The 21,525-nt window shown below is 40.4% G+C and overlaps 1 protein-coding gene across 1 annotated transcript; it reads right to left on the bottom strand.

The window, feature by feature from the left end:
- Positions 1-4,273: 4,273 nt before the first annotated feature.
- Positions 4,274-19,013, bottom strand: diras1a (DIRAS family, GTP-binding RAS-like 1a). The gene is made up of 4 exons (XM_085382790.1): positions 18,797-19,013; positions 10,033-10,217; positions 9,352-9,522; positions 4,274-9,076 (listed from the first exon to the last, which is right to left on the bottom strand). Exons 2-4 carry the CDS (start codon positions 10,168-10,170, stop codon positions 8,786-8,788), a joined length of 600 nt encoding a protein of 199 aa, XP_085238916.1. The 5' UTR covers positions 10,171-10,217; positions 18,797-19,013; the 3' UTR covers positions 4,274-8,785.
- Positions 19,014-21,525: the final 2,512 nt, after the last annotated feature.

Here is a 21,525-nt window from a genome sequence, read left to right as displayed (position 1 = left end):
CTTTATTTATGCATTTAATCCACCTGATTACACCATGTCATTCCTGCCATTTTACTGAATTCTTTAAAGTTTTTATCAAAGTCTTTGTGTAATGAAGGTAGCTTCAGTTTCACTTTTTCCCAACTCGTCTTCCTATCTTTTACGTATGCTTGCAGATTTTGATTTCTTGTGTCTCTACAAGAATGAGGTACAAAAAAGCAAGATAACAGCAGTGACACCTTGCACAAAAGTTGCAGGTATCATTCTAGAGACCGTTGCTACAAATGAGACTTTATTTCATAACACAGCTAACAGTGAGGCATGGTGACAGTTCAAGAACACAGCATGATGAAAAGCTTTATACAGTGAAATTAAATACAAAGCTGACGTGTACATAACATGAGCTCGTCTAACGTGTTCTAGTGTTTGTGCTTCATAAAGTTTTTAAGCTCACTTATTTTCAGATTATAAATTGTCAAGTAAAATGGAAGGAAAGGCATTTTGAATGTAGCACGGTCAGCTTTCCTGCCAGGTAAAGGAACAGCCCAACATTTAGAAATCCTGTTGGTGTGATGAGAAAATACATATCTGAGGTCTTCAAGAGTATTAAATATAAAGGCTAGCTTAGCACAAGGTATGCAAAATTCCAGTTTAGCTCCCACTGTGGATCAGCAAAGTGGGGAAACGAGGATTCCCATAAAATCAGTCCAACACCAGCGTTTTCCCTGCCTCATGTTCCCTGCCCTGCTCAGTGTTAATAATCCGCACTGTTTATTTCATAATAAAGTCTCATTTGTAGCAACAGTCTCTAGAATGACACCTTGCACAAAAGTTGCAGGTATCATTCTAGAGACTGTTGCTACAAATGAGACTTTATTTCATAATAAAGTCAAAGGACAAACTGATGACATGTTAGCTGACTTAGAGGCTGCTGACCTTTCTTTGGACAAACATGTTTAAAAACACACTTAAAAAGTTCCAATAGACTAACATTACCTGTGAATGAAGTTAATTCAGAGTTCATGACCAGGTGCTGACATTTTAATGATGCAGTTAATAAACTGACAGATATGAACTGAGTTTAGAACGACAGACTGAATTACTTTATTTTCAAGTAGAACTTTGTAAGGTGAAAAACAAACTTTCTCACAGAAACTTAGGTGAATAAATGTAACAAGCACATTCAGTCTACAGTCAGAGAAGGAAGCAGGAAGGGTGGAGATATGAACTAAAACAACAGGAATCACAGCTTTCACGCTGTAAGATGGGTTTATGTCCCTTGTGTTTTTGTCATTTTATGATCTTAATTTATATTCACTGTGTTTTCAGGTTTAAAAGATGAGAATTTTTGGTGAAGAAAAGCTCACTGTGTACTTTTAACACAGGCAGTGCCTTGGCTGTCCCATCAGATGTTGTGCTTTTTACTTTTAAACAGACCCTCTCACAGCGTAGCTTAGCCATGACTTAGCTTAGCTATGTTAGCTTAGCCATGACTGTTATGTAACCAAGACAAAAGAAACAGAAACAAAACAAAGACTAACATGTAATAATGAATAAATAAGAGAAATTAAAGCATTGTGTAAAAGAACTCATATCACAAAACTAAAATAAAGCAAATACATTTTTATTTATAGTTGGCCTATAATAAAATTTTGAAGAGGTGAATAAATGCTTCTAGGTTACAGAGACTGTCCATTCGCTTCTGCTTATCCTTCTCAGGGCAGTGTTGCCAACTCCTCAGTAAGGAAAATTGCTATTGGCTGTTCTAAAAGTCATCGCCTAATTTGCATAATTGGTCATGCTAATGTAATTGTAACCTACCTTGTTGAAGAGAGAAATAACAACGTGGAACGAGACATAAAGTGAGCAAAGCACGTCTTAAATGCAGTTAGAATTTATTTAGAACTACAAATTAAATTTCTTTTAGCAATCATTGTTTTTTTTAATGTCACAACTCCAACCCTGCTCCTTTATCCGGGCTTGGACCGGCAAAAGTGACCCGAAATAGGCACTGTGGTGGAGTTACTTTGTGTGTGTGTGTGTGTGTTTATAAGTAGTTTTAAACCTTGTGATCCACAAAACAGCATAACAAGAATTGACTGGGTTACAGTTAGTGCGGGAGTGGCGGCTTTGCTCGATTCATGCAAACTCCACACAGAAAGACCCCGGAATCAAACTCAGGACCTTCATGCTGTGCGGTAACAGTGCTAACCACGGTGCCACCGTGCTGTTACAGTGACTGTTTATTCTTAATTTGATTGTCTTGAAGTGCATTTCAGAGGGGTCCAAGTTAAAACAGGTAAACAGTAGTAAAGCAGACTTTACTACTTTATTTATTTATTTAGATTAAAAAAAATAAAAAGACAAAATTCAGGTACAAACTAGACTGTGTTGTGTGGCTGCAGGGGAAAATCCACCAAGCAGTTTTCACAAACAAATGACCAGTTACTCACACAAACCCACATATCTTGTACCGCACAGTGTGTGCTGACAAACAAATGTTCTCTGAGTCAACTGCTTGCACAGCAGCTTCTGGACAAAAAGTGCATAATAATAGTTTATTCAATGGAGTTACGGAGGACGAAGAAGGTCTCTAATATAATCTGACATTCACACTCTCTGGATTTCCGGTTACACAGAAGTGCCTCACAAGATAACCCAGACTCAATGGGTCTCAAGCTGTAGCACATAAAGTCACGGTATAAAGAAAGTTGACCCTTTTCAACTGTTAAATTAGGTTGAGTTTGCTCCTCACGAGTAAGACATCTGATTTATCTCTGTGCTGTCAATGAGACCCTTTGATGTGCACTGATAAAGTGGCCAATTTAAATGTCATTCATTAGTTAGATAGATAGATAGATAGATAGATAGATAGATAGATAGATAGATAGATAGATAGATAGATAGATAGATAGATAGATAGATAGATAGATAGATAGATAGATAGATAATATATATAGATGCCGACCACCAGATGGCAGCAAATTATTTTGTTGGGGTAAAAGCTTCACTGTTGCTAAACAACTGGTGTTTGCATAGAGAGAAGAGAAACAACAAGAAGAGTCCCTGAAGCCTTGAATATTTTTCAGTTTACACAACTTAAATACAAGCATATTGTCCCTGTGTTGCTGTGTGGGCTCTGGGTCAAAATCCATCCTTCACAGGACTTGGCCTACCTGGTCTGCTTAGACTGGGTCCTTGAAAGGCACCGAAGACCGGAAGTAAACGGTTAAATGTGACTGTTTTAAGTATTTCGTCGTACACTTTTCACACTTCTCAGTGATCATAACCAATCAGCAACTAGTTTCTAATCAGTCTTCAATCGTTAGGCCATCATCGGCACTGATGCCAGTGATGGCTTTTTTCCCCTTTATTCTTTTTTTCTAAGGTACTGACATTACATGTATGGGGTACTGTTGTGTTGTTGTCTTTACTGCAGAAAAAAAATTTCATTATAGTTTATTTCCAAAAACTGCACAACACTCTTTAAAATTCATGCAAGTACAAGTGTACAAACCACTGACTCATTTTTACTGATGGATGCAATTTGAGATATAGCATAGGTAAGAAAATATAACTAATGCTCACATTGTTGGCAAGAAACTAAACATAAGGACTGGTTCTCATACAGCACTTTTGTACTCTGAGCACTCAAAGCGCTTTGCACAACTCATTCATTCACCCAATCACAAGTTTTTAGTGCTATCTAACTAACATTCATACACATTCACACGACCAGCCTGGGGTTCGTATTTTGCCCAAGGATATCTGGCATGCAGACTAGAGCAGACTAGGATTGAACTACCAACCTTTAGGTAGTTGACCTGCTCTACCACCTGAGCTACAGCCGTCATATGGCATTTGTATTTCCATGTTGCGACTTTAAGAGCTATTTTGTAGGTAGCACATTAACAGAACAATGCTGCAGGATTATAAAGTGGAGCTTAAGCCCAGGTCAGTAAAGTAGATCAATACAGCTGTTTTAGTATATACACGTATCTATACCTTCACTATGATAACAATCAGATCCGTGCCACCACACAAACTGCTGTCAATGTCAAATTTGTATCAGATGTTTTCTGTTCAGCTCTTTTATTGGCTCTGTGGGAGCGGGGGGAGGGACTACTCCCATCTTTACCACTAAAAAATAATCTGTATTCCGGATTCTTTGGAGTGCAATATATATCCTTTTTATTCATTCATAGTTTGTGAGTGTCATTCATGTTGAGGAAATACAAATGAAAGCATCTTGCGTTCAGATTAAGTCAGTTAACCTGAACATGTACATGCAGTAGTGGAATGATAAGATCGTGAATTTGCTGATAAAAGAATTTATTGGCATCAATAAACTGCTGAGAGTTATTTCTACTGCCCACGTACAAAGTGCAGCCGTTTCTGATATTGCTAAAGCTGAACACAGCTAACAGTGAGGCATGGTGACAGTTCAAGAACACAGCATGATGAAAAGCTTTATACAGTGAAATTAAATACAAAGCTGACGTGTACATAACATGAGCTCGTCTAACGTGTTCTAGTGTTTGTGCTTCGTAAAGTTTTTAAGCTCACTTATTTTCAGATTATAAATTGTCAAGTAAAATGGAAGGAAAGGCATTTTGAATGTAGCACGGTCAGCTTTCCTGCCAGGTAAAGGAACAGCCCAACATTTAGAAATCCTGTTGGTGTGATGAGAAAATACATATCTGAGGTCTTCAAGAGTATTAAATATAAAGGCTAGCTTAGCACAAGGTACACAAAATTCCAGTTTAGCTCCCACTGTGGATCAGCAAAGTGGGGAAACGAGGATTCCCATAAAATCAGTCCAACACCAGCGTTTTCATGTTCCCTGCCCTGCTCAGTGTTAATAATCCGCACTGTTTGGGAGCTAGTATGAACACAGAAATACATGAAAGGAATTAGCATAGCTCCACCGAGCTGTGTCTCTAATGTCCTGCTATAGTTTCATTTGTACACAGCTACACCTGCTTTCACTACGTCAGCCTGGATTTTGTTCAGGCAAAAATAGTGTTTGTTTAAAGTAGCACGAACAGCACAAATATGTACAAAGAGATGTTGTACTGGTCACTGCTGGTCATTGCAATGATGCGCCAGTATGACTGCCATAATGTTCAGAGAGATGTGATTTTTAAACAGGATGATTTGTTATGGGGCAAAAACTGTAATTATTAGAAAAGCTACTTGGATACGTTTAACGTGTGGTTTTAAAAGTTTTCATCCTAAAATGTTTATTACGAGTAACCATAAGAGTTCCAAAGTATAGTGTCTAAAATCAATATTGGAACTATGTTACAATCATGCAGCATAAAACTTCTTTCACAGGTGGATACAAGTATCAAACTTCAAATATTCATTCTTAAATTAATAGTATTTTTATAATAATAAAAGCAATCACTCAAAATCCCACGATGGGGGCTAAACTAGTAAACTACACATGCTTTCTGAATGATGTCAGTGTAAAATTATAAACCATGTGGAAGAAGTCTGAACCCATCGGGTTTTTTATATTCATTTGATAAAAGGCTGTCAGTATAGTAGTGCCAGTAATACTGTTTCAGTCACATCTCCTGAAGCGAACTCTTATAGTTCTCACTGGTTACACAAAGCTCCTCTACGACACACTCAAAAATAATGTTGTTTACGGTGGTTCAGGATTTACTCAGACGACCTGTGGCTCTGTCTCCTGCATCTGTGTGTTGGATTCTGAACCATAAAATAATGTAAAAAGCACCTTGAGTAAGAAACTCAGGTGAAAATATGAAAATCTGAGTGGCAAAAGGGGTGTGACATGCAAATTTTGGAGTTTGGTACACTCTAACAGGTCCAGTGACATGGCTGATCGAGACACGTCTCACATGTTTCTGGTTATTTTAAATAAAATGTTTGCTTAGTTTGATTCTTTTTCAGGACAGTCAGTTAACATGAAGTCAGCTTAAAAGAAGAATTAGTTACTGTGATATTTTAGCTTTAACACGCTGGTAAATTTTGTAAAACACATTCTCAGCTTTGGAACAGGACTTCTTGTTCCTTAGATGTGACATTACTTTCATGGGAATATCAAAAGTCAGCACAAACATTTGATATTACATATAGGAGTGAGTCAGATCTCATAGTCAGACCCCGGAGCGAAATGACGGCAGAGATGCATCTCACAAGCTCAGGCAGTGCAGCTACGTGCACATATTTATGCAAAGCTCCTGTTTGATGCACTCAGAGATGCACAGACAACTGTTTCACAGTTTCTGCCACATTGAAAATAATATTTGAGTCTTATGGTCTTCTAAGCCGCAGGTTTCCTATTTGAATAATGACCAACATTAGCATTACTGACTAACCTGAGCTTTGAGGTCAGTTTCTTTTTATTAATATGTAAACTGTCATGACCACTGATCAGTGGCCGTGAGTACTGTCTAAAAAGACCTGGGAAAATCCTGCACTGTAAGATGGTAAAAGATGTAACCCTGTCCTTGGTAGAGAAATGACTGTTTCCTTTTCATTTTAATAGTAACGTATATTAATTATTTAAAAGCATCCAAAGTCAGGGTCAGCCAATCAGAGGAAAGCTACATTGCAGGGGAAGGAGCTAAAACAGCTTATTTGAGACGGACGATTAACTGAGGAATGGCACCAAGGCCTGTGATCAATAACGATCACTGTGAAACTGAGGCTCACAATAAAAATACAGAGCTAGAAACTAGCAGAGTGGACCTGTTTTAATAATGTTTGCCTCTCTGTCCTGACCCTGGTGTGTGAAAATAACTGATCTTTTAAGAACCACAAAAGTAGTTTTGGAATTAATTAATTAAAAGCATCTAAAAACTATCAACACTAACAGATAGTGAGTTAGCATTGCATAAGCATAAGACAGCACAGTTCATTATCTTAGGTTTGCTGGAAGTTTCCCCTGCTGCTTCCAGTCCTTGTGCTAAGCTAGACTAAACACGTCCTGGCTCCATCTCTGTGTTGGACACGCAGAGATGAACCACTACAAAAGGTGCTTCCAGATATTTTGGATTGTTCCTTTAAATCACTTGTACAGTAGCTGCATGCTTCCCTGCACCTCCCCGCTAATGCTAACAATGTTTTGTTTTCTGTGTGTTTGATGAAAATGAAAACAGTGCAAAAGGCCAGCTGGAAAATCACTGAAGCCGTTTTGTAGTTTCCTGCTGAGTTAAGGTGAAATCTGATGTTTCCACTGCAGTCCGTCAGCTGAGAGTTCAGAGGCTAAACACTGTTAGCTTGCATGTTGAAGATCTAATCACAGCAGAAAGCTGAGCTCCAAGATAAAAAACAGCCACGGCCACCAAGGAGGGAATCACAATAGAAAAGCAGTTAGACTTCTTAGATAAAGGATTATTTAATTATTTTTCTGCCCTATCTGCAGGACGGAGAATAAATGTCTGGTATATATGTGATGAATAGTCCTGAGGCAGCCAATCAAGAGTGCCACAGGATTTCAAAAACGTAAACCATGCTCCCCTCTGCCACTAGGGGGCAGCAAGCAGCCACAAATGTTCTTTTTGGGAATGCCTAATATATTAGCATGCTAGCATGTTTTAGCAAACCTGACAGCCCCAAATACTAGTGTTGAGCATGTCATACAGATGACTAAAGTAAATGTAGTATCACTGAGTTCATATTCTGCAACATCAGATTTAGCATGCTAACATGTTCCATCCAGTTCCTGGGTTTCTTGCTCATCATTGCATGTTGCTAGAATGTCAACGGGGGACAAGTGAAAGCAGGCCAAAAGAGTTTCATCATTCTTGTGAGCTAATGGTTAATAGTTAATAACTGTTAGATTTTAAAAACTAGTGCTTTCTGGTTGTGTACTTAAACTTAGCTTAAGTGTGAAGCCTGCTGCGCTGGTTTTATTTCCACTATTTTAAGCAGCATGCCGAAAAATAAAATCTTACACAGGAACTACTCTGCTTTTTCTTACTTTGTTACATAAACATTTGAACATGTATTTATTGGGATAAACTCCTTGAGATGTACCATCTTGTGTTGTAGGAGGTCATGTTAAATTAATTGATATCCAGGGTACCACTATAGCTCACCTGGCTGCACAGGTGACCCTGTGAAGGCTATAGTCCTTTAAGTCCACCCTAGGTTGTTGTTTGTGTGTGTGTTTGGGTTTTAACTGTTTTCTTTTTGTTTACACAGTCATCTGCACACAAGCATTGCATGCTGCCCCTCGGCAGGCTTCCAACAGTGGGCCAATTCACACAAAGGACTCGGAGAGAAAGGGACCTTTACAAACCATGGAGGAGAGAGCTGGTTTTAGACAGAACTGAGGGGCTCTATAAAGGGCCAGTATACAATGAGTTTCTGTGAACTAAGAATCATGCAAGTCTAATGTTGTCGAGTCCCAGAAACATAATGAGCTGAAAATAAGATCATCTCTAAAATAAAGCTGTCAGGACCAGTTGGGTTGGTCCTGTAGGAACTGCTGGAACAAACTCGAGCTTAACCATAATCTGATTTTTGGCTCAACATTTACAATGACATTAGTGAAGTACTCCTTACTCTTTCATGTAATTGTTAATAGTGGCAGGAGTTAGTTGAGTGTGTAAAAAGTTTTTTTGTTTGCTTTTTTTACAAATAGTTTAGACCATAAACACAATCCATGTCAGGTGTAGCAGGAGCCCGAGGTCTTGATATAAATATTCAAATATTCCAGATTCCATTTTAAGTTATTAGTCATTTTGTTCATTTGGGCTCTAGCATTCAGACAGACTCTAAAGTCTGTGAGTCCTTTGCAGTGAGTCCTCTGCAGCTGCCAGCTGCTCTACATGACACTGCACTTTCCCTTCAGCTTGTCAGCTCGTTTCTGTTTTCCCGACCGTTTCCCGTCGATGCTCAGGCTCATGTCCCGCTTCTTCTCTAGGGCCAGCAACTCCTGGAACAGTTCCTTGACGTTGGTGTTTGTCTTGGCCGACGTCTCCATGAAGGCACACTTCCAGGCAGCCGCCTGAGCCTCACCTTCCTTCATCTCCACCTCACGCTGAGCCGTTTCATCGCTTTTGTTGCCCACAAGCATGATGGGAATGGATTCCACGCTGCCTTTAATGGCCAAAACCTAAATGGGCATGAGATAACATCAGTTAGGACTAAACATTAGGTCATCAAAGATGAAGCTGTCAGTCCTGAGCATGACTTCTGCAGTGAACTGCATATCACTGAGGCATTTTTCACTTTGTTTCTGCACCACCAGACTGACGGTATCATCTGTGGAGGTGTGTGTTTGGTGTGTGCTTCAACATCTGTGATAACAATGGCGTTGGAAAACCAAAGTTTCTGAAAGATTTTTGTGAGTTTAATGTGCAGTGGTGCAATTAATCTGCAGAGTGTGACCTGTTGATAGATGGGTTTGAGCTCCTCCAGTGACTGGCGGCTGGTGATGGAGTACACTAGGATGAAGGCATGGCCTCTGGAGATAGACAGACGCTGCATGGCGGGAAACTGGTGACTTCCTGTTGTGTCAGTAATCTCCAGCGTGCAGACGCTCTTATCACAGCTGATCACCTGCAGGGATGACAGGCACTGATGTCAGGTATTAACAGTGACAGCAGATTTGATAGGAGGGTTTCGTTTACACATTTCTGTTACTGCAGTGTGGAAGGAAACATTATCCAGACGCAAGTGTCAGTTTCTTTTTAACTGCTTCAGCCAACCAGCTTTTTCTGCTTCTTATCTGAGATGCCCCAGATAGCAATGAATCAGTGCTGATGGCCTTATGATAATTCATAAAATGGTTCTAAGCCAAATATAGCAAAAATATTCTACATCAAACTTGAGCCGATTTTGGTCAAGACCTGGTGCACTTAATAGTTTGCTGTGAAGACTGAATAGAGCCCAAATAACACTAAACGATGTGGGTGATGTTTGGCAAAGCTATGGCATGGTTGGGGCTCATTTACTCACTCTGTGTTAGTAATTGCAGAAACCTTAAATGTATGCACATTTCATTCATGGTATTAGAAACTTTTACAGCCAAACTTTCTGATCATGCGTGAAGATGCTCAAGAGCCCCACCTGTCTGTAGGTGTCCTCGACTGTGGGGATGTAGGTGTCTCTGAAGGTGCCTTTCACGAACCGAAGCACCAGCGAGCTCTTCCCCACCCCGCCGGCACCGAACACCACCACCCGGTAGTCATTACTCTGCTCTGGCATTCTGGGAACTACAGTTCACCTGCTTCTCTGGCTCTACGATCTGTAAGCTAAAGAAGACAGGACAAGAACATAAGCTGGATTATTTAATACGACTGGATCAAAATGAAAGGGTCAAAACGATGTCCTGCACATTATATCACCTTAAACATTGCATTCATTTGAAGTGTGGGGCTAAAAGTGAAGTGTGGACAACTACTCTGTTTCCCTAGGTGTCCATGAAGGTAGCAGAGCACCTTCCAGGTCCACCTAAGGTACAAGATAGTAAAAAGCCCAGCTTTGCTTGTGCCTCGTGTAGCTCATCTCACCTTTATAAGAACACTTTATTTAGTTTTGTTAAAGCTTTACACCTTACAGCTCACCCACACCGAGTTTTACACGTGCCTGTCGACAGTTATTTGATGGCCAATGAATTCAATTTAGATTCATCACTCTATACAACTTGTTTTCAGTCCAGTCTTGTGTAATTTGGTATACCTCGGCCTTTTCTTCCTGTTTCACCTCTTTAACGATGTCTCGTTGACAGCCAGACTTCCACAGAGACCATATCTGATGAATCTTTGGCGAACAGTCGATGGATCGAGGGTCAGATGCGTCTGTCATGTCCTGTGTCAGGTCTTAGCTGCTTTTTTCCTATTTCTTAAGGACAGGACTTTCGGATGCTGTTCATCGGATGTAGATAGTTTTTCAGGCCAATTTTGTTCAATTTTCAACTATTTTTGTTCACAACACAAGACTGACAAAAAATGCCAAGACATGGCAAGTTTTAGCTAAAAGCCCTCGGAATCACTTTGCTGGTGCAAAACTACTATCTTACATCTATTTGTGTTACCTTTTGCATTTAGAGATTCAACACTTTCGTTGTATATATGCAGTGACAATAAAGGGCTATTCTACTCTATTGTATTCCTTTCTAACTGAAGAATTTGAAACAAATGATGTGTTTTTGTGACATGCTGGTAATAACCAACAATTAAAACTGGTCCTTTGCTAAGTTGTCATCCCTTAAGTTAGGTCCCTTTTTGTGTCTAAATAATTCAAAGGTAACTGTTACGCAAGTTCACAAAGAAAAAACACTCCTCTAAAAATGATCAGGTACAATGACCGGACTTTAAATTATTGAAAAATCATTGAAATGACTGAAAAATGTAGAATTTTTCTTTTTGGTTTTTCTTTAGTACTTACTTTCATTATTGGTTTAATCACTTGAAACAGTACAAATACATACAGGCAAATTTAAGTAATTTCAGGATTTCCAGGCTGTGAGCCTCCCTCCACCCCTTCAGAATGACTAACGTGCACAAATGACACTTTTCCATGTCGTTAAAGAGGAGAGCTGAAAACAAACCCCAGAGAAGGAAAGACAACAGCGAGTCTAAAGGGAGCTCCTTCTCCTCCTCACCAACGTCACCACCTCCTTATCTCTGCCACAGATTCAGACCACCAGCCAATCACCACCTCGTTAATCCATCAGCATGACGAGCATCACACATACACCTGCCTCATGATAGCTTCCATTGTGCTTCTGGATATAACCATGGCAGCATCTCAATGTACTGTGTGTGTGTGTGTGTGTGTGTGTGTGTGTGTGTGTGTGTGTGTGTGTGTGTGTGTGTGTGTGTGTGATAAAGAGAGAGAGTGTGTTTCCAGTCGCCGTGGTGACGGCACTGAGAGAGGAGAGCAAACATGTCATCGGCACCAGCAGGGCTGTTGTCAAGGTAACCTGCCTGCCCACATCACTTGATGTCACTTCCTGCGCGGAGGCAGGCAGCAGGGAAAACACCTCCAACTAAAGCAGCAGCATCAGAGCTGCAGACACAGAATCTAAAAAAAACAGACCAATGTGAGACCAGGATATGAATTTCATTATTCTAATTATTACTGTCATTGCTACTGACAGTGCAGGCCTGCTTTAAATGGAGACGAAGCAAGATAAAAATTATTTTTATCGTATAAGTTGTGCTTAAAAAGATTATTCCACTCTGCTCAGCTCACCAATCGATCAGACTGATAAAGAAAAATCTTCTATAACAGGCAAAAGTCAAGTTATTTGGTGGATTACGCCCTCTGATGGGCCAACACACAATAAACACAAAACTCTATCCACAGCCTCGTTCATAATCCGTCATCCTGTTTTATCATAGTCATGGAGAGGATCTCAGGGCGAAGTTGAGGTGCGTCCGTTTTTGCAGATGAACACAAATGACAGCATGCACTGATGAAAGTCAGCTCTTTCAGTCTAAGGCCATTGTTCTCCAGCAGAAAAAGTCGATTCTTTCTCACTCCAAGCTCCAGCTGCTGAGGTAACCCTCTAAGTAGAGCTGGGCGATAGAACGATAACGATATGTATCGCGATATAACTTTTACTCGATAGAGAAATTAAGCTATCGCGATAGACCTCGCCGCTCTTGTCCTCTTAAAATAAAAAAAAATAAAAAATAAAAAAAGGTCAGCCAATCCAAATTAAGTAGCGCAGAGCCGAACCAATCACAGCCGCAGCGTCACGTCGCGTGACTTGTTACGTACAGCACAAGTGCCAAGCCGCACGTGTGTTTGTTTGGGAAGCAGCCAGCGGGTAATGGAGGAAATGAGTGTGCCGACTAGAGAAATCAACCGAGCGTGACCGAAGAGAAAACAGATGATGGTTCCAATGCCGGAGAGATTGTCGAACGGAAGAGCCATAGAAGTTCCGTAGTGTGAAGGTATTTCGGCTATTTCAAGTCTGACAAAAAACAGAGTAGCGTGCACTGTAAATTGTGCCGAAAGCAAGTCTGGAAATACAATAAACTGGTGCATGCGTCACACTGTGCGCCACGTTATTGTTTCAGTGAAATGAATTTCTACAATACTGTTAATTCTACTCTCTGCAGTGTTTAAATGCTTACATATACACACAGTTACTGTCCCTCCACACATACGACTCGGTTCTGCTTCTGTGCCGCAGCTTTGTTTACTTTTTCCCACCGAGGCTTCTAGACTTCTGATTGGCCAACATTTCTGCACGGTTAGGAATCTAGCGCCACCTGCTGCTTTGGCATGTTCATAGCAGCGTTTTCCTTCATTTCTGCTTTTATGTGTGGACGGGATTATTTTTTAAAACAAAAACAGAAAATCTCCGTTTTCAAAAATACCCGTGTACGTGTGGACGTAGCCTCAGTCTCTGACTGGAAGCGCTAATTTGTCATTCGGCTTTTGTCAGACTAAAGTAACTGTTAAAACTGTTTGAAAAGCTCAGCTATACAACAAGGAGAGATTGAGAATTTCCTTTTAGTTCTCAGTTTATTTGATATTGACAAAAGTTAGTCAGTTTTGTCTGTTCTTCTGTAAAACAAACTAAGATTTATTTTTAGAATTAATATTTTGTTTCTAAGTGGAATTGACAATTTAGTCTGTTTCGTTTGTTCTATTTTGAAACTTAAACGCTTTAGCGGCTGCCTTTTGTGTAGTTTGCAATATTTGCCTTTATTTATCTGAAAAAGTCTCATGTTCCTTAAGTACATCTACCCTGTTGAACTTATTATGGGAAATAAATATTTAAATAAAAACAAGCTGCTGATTATTTCACATTTTACTTGTGAGCAACGGCACATTTAAATCTTACAAATATAGTTATTTGGCTTATATCGTGATAGATATCGTTATCGCCTGAAATGAAAAAAACATATCGTGATATGAAAAAATCTCATATCGCCCAGCTCTACCTCTAAGGTATGAGGAAAAAAACACTCTTTACTCAAAATGATAGAGATTTTCATTGAACTGCCTTTGAGCTAAGTTTAGACTGGGACTTGCCCACTTCATGCTCCTAACTGTTATTTTGCTCAGCCTAGAGCCACTAAAAAGGAAGTCGCTGAGGTGGTTGATCAGGATGCCCTCGGGTGCACTGAGGAGCTTATATCCAGCCAGCATATCATCCAGCTAGGAAGTTTCTACAGATGCCTCAGGATTTCTGAAATATTACTTTGCTGCTTTAGTGGCCTGCTTCTTTAAGAATTTAACTCAATAAATATTTAACTTTCAAAATGTAAGAGTTGAAAAAAGACTCAAGGTGGAGCCTCCCTCTTTTTATTGTGTCGAGCTAAAGTTGAGTTTGTATCAGGCCGTATAAAAAATGCAGTTTTATCAAAGCCACCTGCATCGCTCAGTCAGGCACAATGTGAACACAGTGTGACATCGGTCTGTTAGTTTCACTCCATAAATTTTAAACAAGCTGAGTTACTGGTTTGAAAGGGTGAATTTTAACGTAAACCACAACCTTACCCAGTAACTTTAACTTTTTACAGAAATTTTAATGAAGTGATTAATATTAACATTACATCAACATTTTAGAATAGTATTAATGCTATTTTTTGTAGTATTGTTAGCAGCATTGTTTAGCCTGTTCATGCTGTTGGCTGCTATAGGGTGTCACCTTTCATGAATTCAAGCCTGTTGCTAGATGGTTGCTAGGCAACATGACAATATTATAATATATCATGTATTATTTAGATATTGCAGAGTTATATGAATGTTAGTGTTGTGAAATTAAAATGATAGCATTCTTTTTTTTTAGCTATTATAGGTGTGTAAATGCTAAAAACAGTCCATTTTAGCCTATTGCTAGTTGGTTGCTAAGACGACACGATAGCAGCATAATAACTGATATAGATGAGAACCTACAGGGGGCGTGTGCAGACTCTGTGCCAAGTTTGGTTTCTCACCTCCTGACTGTTTAGAATGAGTTGGCAAACATAGAGAGATTAAATGTATATATTAAGATTCTTGTGACACATTGTGTCCTTTTTCTTTCTTTTTTCTGTATTTGTTTATTTTTCCCCATCCTTAAATCCATCCATTTTTCTTATCCAATTCAGGATCGGGTGGGTGGGGGCCTGGCAAGAGACAGGGTACACCTAGGACAGCTCGCCAGTTCGTCACAGGGCTGTTCACACTCACATCCACACCTACAGCATGTTTAGAATCATGGGTTAACTGAACAACCATGTCTGACTGTGGGAGGAAGCTGTGGGTCCTTTCTTATTGTTTTTCCATTTTTTCTTACCACATTCAAACCTTTCCCCTTTGTGCCTTACTGTGTGTTAATATAAGACATTCTATTAATAGTTTTCGTCTATTTCTTCTATAGCTTTGGTGATTTAAATGAAACTTCACAGGATTTAATGAAGGATTACAACGAACCCGAAACATGAAATTATTAACACGTTATGTAATTTCCCTCCTGTCTAAAATAAGAAGGTGTGACCTGAAAAAAATAGCACAAAGTTCACACACGCATTTTATCGCGTAACACTCAGTCACTTCCTGAAGAGTTAACAGAACCTTGAAGTCTTCATTCTAAAATGTAACAACTGGCGGTATAGAAATGTTATTTTTTCTCTAAAAAGAGAAGCGTCACCACAATGTGACTGCATGAACTCATTCATGTCCCCACATCGTGAGAAATCCAAGTACTCACACTTACACTGAGGTTGCTGCAGTTTCACACCTCCAGCTGAACTCCTCACATCATTCACACTCTGTTGAAAATCTCAGTGTTTAATATCCTGCAGCAAAGAGCTGAATGTGATTCAGAAAGCCACTTCTTCCTGGAGATGAGTTGGAGTTGCTGTTAACTCTCTGAGATGTTTGTGGAGAATAACATCTGAATGAATCGTAAACTGAAAGCTTTTCAGATAAAATCTGATTTTGAGGCGTGAACATGTGGGAAGCGAGTATACCGGTCCAACAGGAAGCTTGCAGCAGACTGAGGAGTACAAAAATGCAAATAACTCATATTTCAGTACTGTACTTTTTCCTTCTACTTGTGTCACTACATACTTGTGCCTGTCTGCTTGCCAGATCAAAATTTTAGGATTTGATTAAGAAGTGGATTTTAAAAAACACACATTCTCCTCTAAAAGCATCCAAATGCTCCTGCTTCTCAGATGTGAGTTTGTTTCTTTTCTGTTTCCAGCCTTTAATCGATCCATTTTCTATTCTTTATCCAGCTGGAGGTTGGAGCAGTCTAAGTAGAGATCTTCCTCCCTCTGCCATCTCCTCCAGGTCTTCCAGGGATACTGAGGCAATCCCAAGTCAGCCACAGGGCATAATCACTTCAGCGTATCCTGGGTCTGTCCCCGAGGTCTCTGAGCAGGCACACAAGAGGCATCCCATTCAGAGCCACCTCAGCTGGCTCATTTCTTAAGGAGGCTCCTCGCTGCATTTCCACTTACTTATTTTTTAATTTTAATTTGTTTTTGGCTTTTAAATATGAGGATAAGTAAGAGGATGATCAATGTTATAACTGGACTATTAATACAAAAATACAAAAAGAGTAAGATACATTCCAGAGTAAGATCCATCATATTGACTAAATAAAGCCAAAAGTTTCAAACACTACAGTCGGTGTATCGCTGTGTTTTTGCCATGGACCACAACCATCGCCCACTGGTAGCCATTAAGAAGAACACATCTGCACATCTGTGTTGGCTTCATTTTTCAGACCCGGAAGCTACATTTGTCCTTTTATATTGATATGGATACTCATACACTCATCTCAGGCACACAGCGCTGACACTTCACTTACTTCCAAAGCTTTTTATATGCACTGTTAATGGCAGCACGCAGCATCCTGAACGCCAAACAATCGAACACTTCAGAGAAGAATCAGTCTCAGGCCAACTAAGATTTCTTATGCTTTGCTTTAATGTTTGGTGTTCCTCATGTTTAATGTGGTCTATGCCGCCACAATCATCACAGCACGAGTAACTAATTATCACAGAGCACGTTAGCCAAGCTTTGATCAGCAGTTAGCATTATCCCAGCTAGTTGCTGTAACTGTTTGTAAACGACAGACTGAAAATCAGCTTCTTCAACTGCACAGGTGAGCCTGTCATTGGCTAACAGCCACATGGAGCAGAAACACGTGACGTCAACTCATTCAAAGTGAATGAGAAGTGAGAGCAATGAGGTCTGAAGTGTATCTTTGTGACTCCTGCCAAACTGCAAACTGCGAATTATATTTTTCACTGCGAATATCCAAACCATGCAGCAACATAGTAATAACTAACCTCCAGCTGTGCATGGGCTCATCCCAAATGTTCTTCTGGCTAAAGTTTTCGATGCCATATGATGACATTCCTCTCTCCAGATCAGGAATGATGAGAAGAACCGAACGCTTATCTTACCTGTGTTAATGTGTTTGCATTCGTTTGGCAATGGTTCTATATGTGACTGGTTCAACCCTCTAAGCCACCAGATGTGCATGCTGTTCACTTCTTTTTCCTGTCTGTGCTCACATCCAAAGTTATAGGGTAGATGTAGTATTTAGTATAGTGTCATCCAGACACCAGATAGTTATCTAAACTCCACTAAACCTCATAAATCCTTTTCCGTGGACACTTGAACACCTTTATGAACAGCCACGCTGACCATTTTATGTCAGACTTTGGACCTTTTCTAACTCTCAGAGGCGCCTCTGCCTCTGTTTGCTTTTGGGAACTTGAAGAAGCATCTGACCCGGAAATGGCTAATGACGTCACATGCGCGTCACAGCGCCGACACTAAAGGAAAACTTGAGTTTATCCCTAAGACAGCAACGGCTTTGACTAAAGAGCAGTAAATCATTCTGGGACTCAGTGAGTTTGGTAATCGTTTAACTAACATGTAATAAAAATCAAAATACTATCTGTGTAAATATCATCTCAGTGCAACTGTTGACTTCTCGTGTTAGCTATGACATCACACATAATGCAACATATAGTTCACAAAGTCATTTTTCTTGCACAAACTAATGACACAAAAAGGTTACATCAATCATTGGTAAACAGTATTGATTATGATTTCATTAGCTGTTAAGACACTAAAACAAGCTACTGTATTTACTGCCTGCTCCCTGCCTACATATGCACTCTGAGTATGAACCCAATCTGGATGTGTTCTCCAAACCAGTTATTATCTAAATACTGATCATTACTAAATGCAGTTCACTATTTCTTAACTATAAAGGTGGCTAACTAAAGTATACTTGACTCAAATACCATTTATCAATGATGATGACTTCCATCACTGAGTATGATAAGGCTGGGCTGCTGATCATTCTGTTCTGAGACTTGCACCACATTTCGGTCACCGTGTGACTGTTCTTTAAGTTAAAACTCAAAAAGCATCTTCACTACAGCAGCTTTTACGGTACTATTTTTTGTGCTCGTGATGGCATTTCACGACTATAAAACACTGTCACGACACACACACACACACACACACACACACACACACACACACACACACACACACACACTGACCTGCAGCTTTGTTCTCTCAATCAGCTGCAGCTCCTCGGTGTCATTACCTCCTCACATCATGTTAATCACTGTGACTGCACTCAATAGTAAGACTGCTCCTCGGGCGTGCGCGTAGTCGGGCACGCGCGTCTATAACCATTATATGAACGCGCACACCTATGCGCGCGCGCACAGATTGTTGGAATACAGTCAAACCAGCACCGAGCCGGGTGGTGAAATCAGACCGGCCGTGGAGCTCTGCTCCTCGGCTGCTGCCCGACATCCTCCCCGGCTGACGGTGCGTTTGTTTTTTTCCGGTGTGAGTGTCAGCGCAGTGGCGGGTGTGGGTGTGATGCCTGCGGACTCACCTTATCTCCGCGGATCCTCTCCGTCGTTCCCTGTGAGTGTGTGTGTGTTTGCGGGGTTTGTCTACTCCGGAGCGGCTGTGAGCAGCCTGAATCCTCGGCTGTCTGACTCACACCATCATCATCACCATCATCATCATCACCATCATCAGACCTGCTGCTGCTGCTCAGCGCACACCAGACCTCCTCTTCCTCCTCCTCCTCCTCCTTCTCCTCCCTCCTCCATCACCTCCTTCCGCGACTCCGCTGGCAGGACAAGACTTCCGTTCGAATGGATTTTCAGAATAAAGGGCTCTTGCGGATGATCTTACTGAAGTTACAGACTGCATACAATATTATTTAAAGCTTCAAATCCGCTACACCAAATATCTGTATTCTCAAGGATAAATGGGTAGCACTAAAACATGCTAAAGATTTCAATTGTTACCTTCAGTAGTTGGCTGTGTAACCCTTTAAGGCACATTCGTCAGATTTGAGGTTTTCTGCTGTGAAAAAAGAGACAGTAAATAAATTAAGGCTTCTTTTCCTCCTCGCCCAAATTTGAACATTTTTAGCTTTTTTAATCCCCGCACTCCCCCCGTTACACTCACCCGTACACATCACCGATAATAAATACGATTATAAAACTTTCTGTGAATAAATAACTTTCATTGTGTTTTTTTCTATTTTCAAAGCATTACGCGCTTTTAGGTTGAAGGCTGAGAATAACCGGAAGTCTTCTTTTCATCCTCCTCCTCTAAAATAAAAATACATTTTTCTTCACCTTCACCTCCTTTAGCGTCAGTCAGACACGTCATCGACAGGAAAAAATGCAATGAGCAGAATAAATAGAATACAGTAGAAGTAAAAATCACGCTTGAATCCTATCAGGTTACATTAGAAATACGCAGTATTGGCTGTTCAGGCTGCCTGTAATATAAGCTGTGTACCTGTTAGTGATCAAATGTCCCTGTTTAGGGTTGTGTGACTCCTGATCGTCTGATCAAATGTACCAAAGTCATTTTGTGTTTTGGTTTTCCTTCAAAACAATTATCTCGATCCTTCTTTCATCAAAAGGAAAACAATAGATGCAAATCAGACTAATGTAATGTTACGTAATGTTACAGTGAGGCTTCAGTAGTGAGTGATCGATATCGCATTGATTATTGTCCCGTGGTGCATGAGGACAAAGAGCTGCTGATATCACAGATGAAGCATGTGTTGCTTGCAGGTTTGGGGATTGCATCTTGGTGTTTACATTGATATGGTTATGTGTAAGTGTTTGGAGTTATCACAGGCTACAATCTAAATTTTGCGTCATGGAAAAGTGAAGAGGCTGGAAGCGCTTTCCTGATGACTTCATGCTCTTAATTGTTAGTTTGAAGTCTTACTGAACACAGCATGATGATACTCTGTAAGTTATGGTCCCACTTAGACTCTTAAAGGACCATCAAGAAGTGTAACAAAGCTTTTGTGACTAACAAGTCCACTGTTCCCCACAAATAGACTATATTTGGGCAGAGCAATATTATATTTTGTGACTTACTTTAATTTTATTATCTACCTGAGACAACAATGTGACTGATTTCCTAATGTTTCCGTTTTTTTTCTCAAAGTTGTAGTAACCAGCTTGGCTCCGGTCCTCCTCGTCTTGTGTTTCCCTGACTGCAGGTTAAACTGTTGTGGCATTTCTAAAGATCACTCATGTGTCTCAAGCCTCTTTTACAAACTCCATCTCCAGTGTCTTGAACTGCAGCTGCTGATGACAGTTTGAAATCTGCTCCAGATCTGACTAATAAGACCCTCCAGCAGGTGGAGAACTGCTGCCGCTACAAGGCTGCAGAGAACAAAAGACTGCAGCTGCAGTCCAAGATGGTGGAGCTGGAGTAAAGGGATCGGTACTCCTGATAGCCTTTTTCTGTTGTAACTGAGCACTCAAAGCACGTTGTACTGTAAGCCACATTTATTAGTTTCTAACTTACTCACAATCACATGCTGATGCAACCCCCCCCCCCCCCCCCCCTCCCCCCCTATCTCCTGATCATCCATAAAGAGATGATAAAGCATTGGAGAGTCAGCTGATTATTCATCTATCATTTATTGTCAAAGAATACATAGTATTATTTAATCATTAATTTAAGTATATGTGCACCTTTTTTTAAATGGGTTGCTTCTGAAGGATGTCTGCGCTCACCATTAGACATGGGGTGAGGGGCTTGGTGGTTTGCAAGGAGCCCAGTAGACATCTGGGCATCTCCTAGGTGAGGTGTTTCAGGCATCTCTCCCTGGGAGGAGACGCCGGGGAAAACTCAGGATACACTGGAGAGATTTTGTCGCTCAGCTTGCTGGGAATCCCTCAGTGTTTGCCAGGAGAGCTGGAGGGTTGGGTGGGGAAATCCAGATAAGTTGCATATGTATAAGTGGTGGATGGGTGCACAGTATCCCTCAGTTTGTAAGTCAGAGTCAGCTGATTTATATTGTCTGTATTACTGATATTGCAGCCAGGGGATGCTACTGTGTTGCTAAAATCGCTTTTTACTGATAATGACTGCTAAAAAATGTGTGGTCTTAGCCTTCTGCTTTTCTTTTCCTTTTTTTGCGGATGAACGGATGGATTTAAAAAAAAAATGCTGAATGTGTTGGAAAGACCCGGATAAAGTAAAATAGAAACACGGTCACTTATCTCCCTCTAGCGGGAACGATGAAGCACTGCAAAGCTAACGTTTATGTGATGGTAATGAGTCAATGTCTAC

The sequence above is a fragment of the Rhamphochromis longiceps genome, linkage group LG15 (genome assembly GCF_057381845.1).
Source record: "Rhamphochromis longiceps isolate RC_006_pf linkage group LG15, R_longiceps_female_GT1.1, whole genome shotgun sequence".
NCBI lineage: Eukaryota > Metazoa > Chordata > Actinopteri > Cichliformes > Cichlidae > Rhamphochromis > Rhamphochromis longiceps.
This window is presented reverse-complemented; position numbering and strand designations above follow the sequence as displayed.